We start from the raw sequence: 8,936 nt of genomic DNA, 5'->3' as shown, positions 1-8,936 counted from the left end.
AATGTCACAGGACAGGCCCAACATTTCTTTCGAAAATAAATACAGTGTTCTATTGTCTACATGCCTTGACATAATTTTTTTGTTTGAACAACTGATATATAATTTGAAGAACACACGTGGATTCCCTGGAAGTGTCTTTATAATTATTATTTTTATTATCATCCAGAATGAAAATCAGGGTACACATATTTTTATTCAATAATTTCTATGCTCAAGTTAATAATTTTTACTGAAAAATGACCTAATTAATTAAAAAAAATATTAAATTAAATATTAAATTAAAAAAAATACATCTGCTTGTATATCCTGCGTAAATAAATGTAACCTGTAGCCCAGCATTTCAATTCAGCTGGTCTCTCATTGGAAGGTATTGCAATAGACCATAATAATTCAAATAGGAGCTAAACAAGTCGTTAAAATTTACTGACTTTTTACATAAAACCACCACAAATTTCGGACATTTACCTTAAATTGAAATTTTTTTATTCCAAACTTCATCAATTTATAGTGGCTTATTCATAGAGACGTGCCTCTAAAGTTTAATTTAATTTTTCTACTGCCATTGTATTTCTATACTAAAGTTAATCTCACCTAGCCTATAATTTCTAACGATTCTTGAATTGCCTGATTATTAGTGCCAGCATATTTTCACTATACTATTCTAACACAACTTTATTTACAAATTCAGCTCAATATTTTGTAGATTCATGTTAGTGTAAAATGCTCTTAACGACAATTGGGCTTAAAAGGATGGTTCCACGATATATTTCTTCCAGATTTGTTCGGTAAATCGTAACAAACATTCTTATATATATTATATTAATACAAATGCCAAAATAATAATTTAGTCCGAATAATATTATTTAAAATGTCAATATAAATACCACATTTTTAACAATTTCAATTTTATCATTGTAATTTTAACAATTTTAATATTATCATAAGTCCCATTTCAACAACATTATTCATCAGAGAATGCCAATATTCGCCTCAGTAACTGTCAACAGGAAGGTGAGGGGCGTCTTGAGATACTTTATGGTGGATCATGGGGAACGGTATGCGGTGATGTATTTGACAAAAAAATGTGACAAGTGATGTCATCATGTCTAAATTATTTAGGAACATCAAGACTAGTCCTATACGGGCATACTACAGTTTTTTTTTTGGTTTTTTTTTTTTGTTTTTTTTTTCAAAGAAAATTTGATAGCGTGGATAGACATTAGGCCTATTATTATATTTATACAAATGCCAAAATAATTTAATGAGAATAATATTATTTAGAATTTCAATATAAATACCACATTTATAACAATTTTAATATTATTATTGTTATTACCAATATGTATCATTGTCATGATACCCAGCAAACTCACAACGTTCTTATAACGGTCGCGAACGTTGTGGTTAGGTATGTCACAAATAACGTTTATACAACGTTGAAAGAACGTTCAAATGTTTGAGGTTGTGATATTAGGTTATAAGTACGTACATATGGTTCTACAAAATAACGTTTTTTCACCAAACTGTAACGTTACTATATAACGTTCTATAACGTAATATTGATAGGGCGTAGCTGGCAAGTCCCTGTTCAGCAACATTATTCATCTAAGAATGGCAATATTCGACTTAGTAACGGTCAACGGGAAGGTGAGGGGCGTCTTGAAATATTTTATGGTGGATCATGGGGAACGGTATGCGATGATGGATTTGGAATTGAAGACGCAACGGTTGTGTGTCGTCAACTTGGCTACGATGGGCCTTATCAAAACAATCCAGTAAGCACGTTTGGTGAAGGAACTGGCCATATCAATCTGGATAACCTTCAGTGTACAGGAGTGGAGTCTCGTATTGCTGAATGCAGTCATAATGGTTGGCGAAATCATGATTGTGGACATGGCGAAGATGTAGGCGTCATCTGCTTGGTGCACCGTTAGTTTCTTCAATGTTGTTGTTTTGTTTTTGTTTTTGTTTTTTTTTTAAATTTCTCTGCTTGCTTTGTAATTCTGGGGCAGATGCAGGATTTGATGGTAACAGGTGCGTAAGAGTCCACAGCACCTTGGACCCACCATGGTTTGGGCTGAGGTGAGAACATTTTGAGAATATGGACCTCTAGGTGCCCGGAAATTGCACTCTCATACCTTAAAAATCTTACTCTTATGTCATATCAGCAGTTCAAAACAACTTAGGTGGGTGCAATCACACAGTCTGTGCCCCCAGCTGCATCCGCCCTAGTAATTAAATCATCATAGATACATCATCTTTATAAGAATATCCAACCTCATAAGTTCTGGTAGTGACATTATATATAAGGCTATTAATATGTTGCCACTTCACTTTCCATCCCATTGTCCTCTATTTTTAAAAAAATCCACTGATTCAGGTTGTTGTCCTACACTCTGGAAAACCGCAAGAATCTGCCCTATTCATAATGGTGTTTCTAGGTCCTCTGCGAAAACTTTCCCCCAATTTCTTTGCTACGGTCTCAAAAATGTGTGAAAATATTAACACATTGTTAAGCACATATCCCTTGCTATCTGTAATGCCCAACATGGTTTTGTTCCTAGAAGATCATATCAGACTAATTTTGCCACGATGCTATAGGTTGCTTATTAAGTGATTGCAGACTCAAAGTCTGTCATGATCTTCTGGTTTTTCAAGATCAGTAAGTTAGGCATCACAGGTAGCATCCTTAAATTGATACGAACCGTTATCTAGGATCTAGGCTAGATTGTCAAAACCTAGTTTGCCGAATTCCAGATTGCCGAGTCCACTTGGCCGAAACCCAGTTTGACTACTCAACAACCATGAATCCCAGTTTTTTTTTTTCGAAACCCAGTTTATATTGCCGAAACTCAGTTAGCCGAAAGTCAATTAAAATTCACAATGGCTCCCCCTCCAATGTGTTCTTATAATTTATATTAGCTTATTGTAGTTCAATCTTTATTTTTTTGTCTTATTCTGTAAGTCAAAATTGATTAGCATTTCTGATATCAGCAAAAATTTAATTAAATAGGCCTATCAGATAAAATGTATTATATAAGCATTTTTTTTTTTTTATAAGGTATTAAAATAGACCTAAAGGAAATAAATAAATAATCTACAATTAAACACACTTGCCAGTGGTAACTATTGTACATAAATTTGCTAACAGAGGGTCCAACATGTCCGGGAGACAGGGGCCTACTAGAGCCTCGGTTCCTTAGAAAGCAGAGTGGCTTATAACGGTTGTATATCAGAGCGGCTGCCTCTCACATCCGGTGTCCCCCTCTCAGTTTAATTATGATATTTCGTTTAACTTAAAGCCCCAATACTCTATTAAATATGTTATTTGCTGACGATCTGAAGTTGTTTGAACTATCCGTTCTGTTAGTTATTTGGATGCGTTAGCAGACTACCATTCAGATGGAAGATCATTTAATCCGACAAGCCTCATAATTTCTTTAAACAATATCCAATTAAGTATGAACATGATTTTAACTCTTCCAATAATAGAACAAGTTACTGTTAAAAAAATTTCTGGGAATATTAATCAATTAAATCTAACCTATAGTAATCCTGTTGACTTCATCTTTGCTAAAGCCAATAATATTTACTTGAACGGTATGACCGGAATTGCAGCACATTCTTCTTTACAATATTGAAGTAGTTCTTTATTATCCGATATTCTTTAAATGACTGTGGTACATCACGCAGATAGTTCTGAAACCAACTATTGTCGTTAAGAATGTTTTGACGTTTCGATTCAGTTGCTTCAATCGTCGAAATCTGGTTTTCTACTAGGTGAATTTGTTCGCGCGAACCAAGGCGGAGGTTCGCTTCCTGAGCTCTGATTGATTGCGCATTTTTTCGCTTCGCAAAAACTCCGATAGGAATGTGAACGCTTTGGATTCGCGAGAATAAATTCGCCTAGTGGAAAACAGGCTTTAGGAGAATAATACTGTTTCTGACAGATATTTTTCATTTAAATAATATTTATCAAAATTAGACCATGAGATCACATCATTAATTCGGCTCGTTGGTGGCAGTTCAGCTAACAAAGGACGTGTGGAGTTATGGAGTGGATACAACTGGATTCCGATCGTAAAGTCTTCCTGGACAGCTTCAGAGGCAAAGGTCACTTGCAGACAGCTGGGATTCGTTGATGGCGTTCTTTCATATGGATCATCTAATGGCTACACTGAAGCACGCTACGGCCAATCACAGAGTGAAAATTGCTTTGGTGGCGCACAGTGTTCAGGCTGGGAACCGACGCTTAGTGATTGTAGTGGACATTCCATTTCATATAACTGTCGTCACTACTATGACGTGAGTGTAGAATGCAACCCTAATCGACAAATCTTCGGTAAGTTAATCCATAATCAAGATATCATTTGTGTTTTATTTTACTCAACACACATTAACTCAAAAGGGTTAGACAAGGCATAAAAGAAAAAGCAACAATTGTAGACATTTTTTAGTCTGTAAAAAGATGTGATTCAGGGTCGGATAATAATATCGGACTATAATAGTCACAAATAATTAAAACCGGTCAAAAATATGCTTAAATGCTAAAATGAAATATTTGTCAAATAATCACATATTGAATTGTCGTATTTCTAAATTGATCTTTACTTTGATTCTCTACCAGAATGTCACTGCCTGACGTCATCAGAATGTAACGATACTACAGGAATTTGTCCCGATGGCAAGTGCTCTGTGGGATGGGCAGGGGATTACTGCCAGATAGGTAAATAACTTCCCAAGTTACAGTACATTTCACAATATCTTGTAGGCCTATGTTTTTTTTTTTCTTTTTCTTTTTTGTACTTCTCAGGTTGACAATAACATGATTGTTACAATTTTTGTTTTCATTTTTGAGTAGTTCAAACTTTCTTATTAAGTATTTTCATATTATGTTTGTATCCTAATTTCTTATAATAATAATTATCAATATCATTATGATCATCATCATCATCGTCAATATCATTATTATTATCATCATCATCATCAATATCAATATCATCATCATTATAATTAATATTACTGGATGACTATAGGCCATTATGTTTGTGCTTTTACAATCACCCATTATACTTTCACATTCAGAGTTACCAAGATTGCCAGAACCACCACAGATTATTTTTGAAGAATTATCCCTCCGCAACTCAACTAACCCACTTGTCAGATGGGACAATTTTGAGGATGATTTCAATTATACCGGGGGACCTGTTGTAGGTTATTCTATTCACTACGTCGATACGTCTCAAGTTGGATACCAAGAAGTGCTGATTGATGACGTAGAAACCACATCGTATCGATTAAATAATCTCCCTCAGGGCAGAAATTACAACATCGGTATATCATGCTTGATAAAAACAGGATCTGTGACATCTCGAGGCCCTCTGTCACCAACGATGAATTTTACAACACCAACAGAACGTAAGTTTTGTAATAATAAAATCATTATTAATCAGTGTATTTATAATTCTCTTATCAATAATAATAATCATAATAATAATACGGCAACATTCCACTCAGTCGAATAAACTGGTAGACATTGTATGTGCTCTGAACTGCGAAGATCTTTACAAAACCTTGGTCCCTGGTTCAACTATCCTAGCTCTTGGAAAGTCTGAATTGCCAGTTTCAACAACGCATTGGTCGTTTTTTGTTTTTTGTTTTTTTTTTTTAATTTCAACCATTTTTAAAGAGGGTAACCCTTTCAGTTTAGCCAAGTAAGTTAATTGATATTCAGGGGCCCTCCTTAATAAAATTAAAATACAGTACAGTGGATATAACATCATTATAACATAATATAAAACGTACAATCCTCATAGTCTTAAAAGTATAACAACATTACATTAAATAACATAATAGCATATTTCAATATATTTATATAGTCTAATGTAATATAATATAATATAGTATAATATAATATAATATAATATAATATAATATAATATAATATAAAATCAAACAATGTAATAATAAGAATATCTATAAAAAAAAAAGCAACCAAACAAAGGCTAAGAGTTTAAAATATATCGTTTTAACTTAATTTTATATCCTTTTTTTCTATTTTGCAGTCCCAGAGCTCAATTGGTAAATTATTATAAAAATTAGGAGGAATATAACTAAATGCATGATTAAAACATTTAAGCAGAGACTCTAGAAATTTGCTCAACTAGGTAAACTAGGAGCAATGTTGTTGATAACTTTAAAGGTAAGGCAGCCGCCCTGATATCGCACCCTCTGAGCCACACACCTTAAGTTGAGTGTGGATAGAAGTGTGTTGGTTGAAGTGCGTGAAGGTGCTTTAATTATGATTCTCATGGCCTGCTTGTACCCCACAAGAGGGCGCCGTTAGTCAAAATGTGGGAGAATTAGTGTATTATAGAATAAGAGTGCTGTGCGAGAGTCAATTAATTGTCTTATTCTGGCTAAAACGTGAATCTTATGTGCAAGTTTGGAGCTAAGTTTGCTGACATGTGAATGCCAGTCAAGCTTATTGTCAGTGTAAACACCAAGGTGCTTGTGCATAGTAACTTTCTTAATCCGTTTGCCAGGAAAAGACACGTCAATTTCTTTATTTTTTTAGCCGCTGAGGTGTGCCAATTAAAGTCAGAATAGGTGCCTTTGATTTTGACAGTTTGCGTACGGTTGTGAAGATAAGAGGAAAACCAACTATTGGCAGATGAGTGTACACCTACTTTGACAATTTATCAAAAAGGATTTTATGGTTGACAGTGTCAAACCTCTTACGCAGATCTATAAAAACTGCACAGTAAGACGCCCATCCACCATTCATGCTGTCCAGGCAGTTGTTATAGGTATTAGTGAGTGCAGTAGTAGTAGAATAGGTTTTCCGGAAGCCGGATTGGTTAGGAAACAATAACTTATTAGTAGAAAGGTAGTTATAAAGTTAGATATGGACAGCCCTTTCCTTTCCTCCCTTGTGGATTGGTACCACATTTGCAACTTTCATATCGGCGGGAAACATCCACTTGTTAATGACAATTCACATGTGTGTGTCAAATAAGTCGCGATAGCATGGGCCGCCAGCTTCAATAGCTTGTAGGATGGCAGTTGATACCAGTCGACGTTCCAGAGCCCATGCCCTGTAGCTATTAGGAACAAACTTGCTTGCAACCTCATTAAAGGAAAAGGAAGATATAGGTGGGTCAAAGTAAGAACAAGGATTAATGTTATTCCAATCAAGTGTGCTGTCTAATTTAAAAGGAATATTTACAAAACAAAATCGTTAAAAGCATTGCTAATTTCCAGGTAATTAGTTAACGTACTATCGTTGACTTCGATTTATGAAGGTAAAACATTTATATTGGAAGAGATAAGATTATTAGGACCACCCACATTTGTTTACTCTCACTGACAGGATCAATTATGTCTTCTGTAGTAATCTTTCTTTGCTTTGTTGCAAAGTTTAGTAACAAGATTTTTACAGTTTCGCGCTTCAAGCCACAGTTAAACACGGCCTGTTGATTTGGCACGAACCTTAAGTTTTCTCGTCTGTGCATGAGTGAGAGAATGTGTGTATCCAGAAATGTTAACTTCTATATCGGGGATGAAAGGCGATAGACACGGTGAGTATGTAGACCGGAGTATTGGATCAGTAGGCAAAGTTGATAAATTTTATCAGAAAGGCTGTTGATGTTTTTGTGAGCAACTTTCAATCCTTTGCAATGTTTAATAACCTCAAAACATTTGTTATTTTGATTAATATCATCATTATCAGGGCCTGGATTAGGGTGAACATCACCCGACAGGCTAATCTGAGCGATTGAGTTGGAGTTTTCGTACCGTAAGTACCGTGCGCTGTATCGATTCCGTCTACCAAGTTGATAGTTTACAACCCGCCGACGGTGTTGAATTTGCAAAACAATGCATACAGGTGCAATAACTCGATGTTTGACCGAGGTTCCATTATAAACATGTATATTATAAAATACTTCAGGTAAATAATAAATACATTTTGGAGATAAATCCACGTCATAGTAATTGCTACGTCTAAAATAGACTGCGTGAAAATTAAAATATATAGTCAAGTTTAACCTACGTTTGCACGACTCATATTCAAGTCCAACGAGACGGCCTGGCTTTGGAGATCGCCCGTGTCGCGTGGCAAATCCCCATCACATATAGCGCCTTAATTCACCGTATGTGCAATAAAGCTCATACGTGCATGTTAAGAACACAGCGCACTCTTTGGAAAATAGTAGGTGGTTGTCTTCCGGTGCACTGCCCAATCACCATCAGAAGGATCCCATTAGAAAAAAGTCTTCTTCGGACTTTAGGTGGGTTATACTTTTCTGTTTAGAGTGAATAAATCCAATTCCATCCAAAAGTACAAAATACCAACAAACTGCAAAGTTTATTATTTTTCGTCACATTTTTGTTGTTGTTGCTGCTGCTGCTGTTGATGATGTTGGTTGCTGCTGCTGCTGTTGTTGAAATGTTCCTCGGATTTTATTTTCATGTCCATATTATCTATTTTAATACTAGATACTAGGTTGGATTTTGTGCTACTGAACTTTAACCCAATGATAGACTTTGATGACGCAGAATCCAGTCTCAAAATAGGAGGTTACGCCATTGGCGAGGACAGAACTAACAATATAAATTTTGGACGTCGACTTGATAGTGTACCTGGCGTTGACGAAAAGGAGCTTGGCTGGCTAGACGACGGTGTCCTGCAAACGAATGACACCATGTTTCCTGTACAAAGTACAGTTTCACAGAGATTACTGTATGAATTCACAGCCCTATTGTTAGAACTTCCCGCCAATATCAGTGTTGAAAATATTGGCGCGTTTTATTCTTGGGCAACGATCGGATTACTAAGTTCCAACATTTCAACTTTCACCGTTTCGAAAGAAGGTACAGGTGCTTGAAGTTATTAAAGGTACTCTCATAATAGTGGTCAACGGCGGCGGAAGCGG

General features: G+C 35.5%; 1 protein-coding gene across 1 annotated transcript in view; it reads left to right on the top strand.

Annotated features, from left to right (window-relative positions):
* Positions 1 to 8,936, top strand: part of LOC117107534 — a 25,625-nt gene that overhangs the window by 5,276 nt on the left and 11,413 nt on the right. Inside the window, exons 2-6 of the mRNA XM_033249235.1 lie at positions 1,567 to 1,929; positions 3,986 to 4,342; positions 4,628 to 4,726; positions 5,086 to 5,418; positions 8,500 to 8,874. Coding sequence (XP_033105126.1) covers positions 1,567 to 1,929; positions 3,986 to 4,342; positions 4,628 to 4,726; positions 5,086 to 5,418; positions 8,500 to 8,874 — 1,527 coding nt within the window. The remainder of the gene's footprint in view (positions 1 to 1,566; positions 1,930 to 3,985; positions 4,343 to 4,627; positions 4,727 to 5,085; positions 5,419 to 8,499; positions 8,875 to 8,936) is intronic.

The sequence above is a fragment of the Anneissia japonica genome, unplaced genomic scaffold, assembly GCF_011630105.1.
Source record: "Anneissia japonica isolate Jap-2015-1 unplaced genomic scaffold, ASM1163010v1 scaffold287722_len911783_cov160, whole genome shotgun sequence".
NCBI lineage: Eukaryota > Metazoa > Echinodermata > Crinoidea > Comatulida > Comatulidae > Anneissia > Anneissia japonica.
This window is presented reverse-complemented; position numbering and strand designations above follow the sequence as displayed.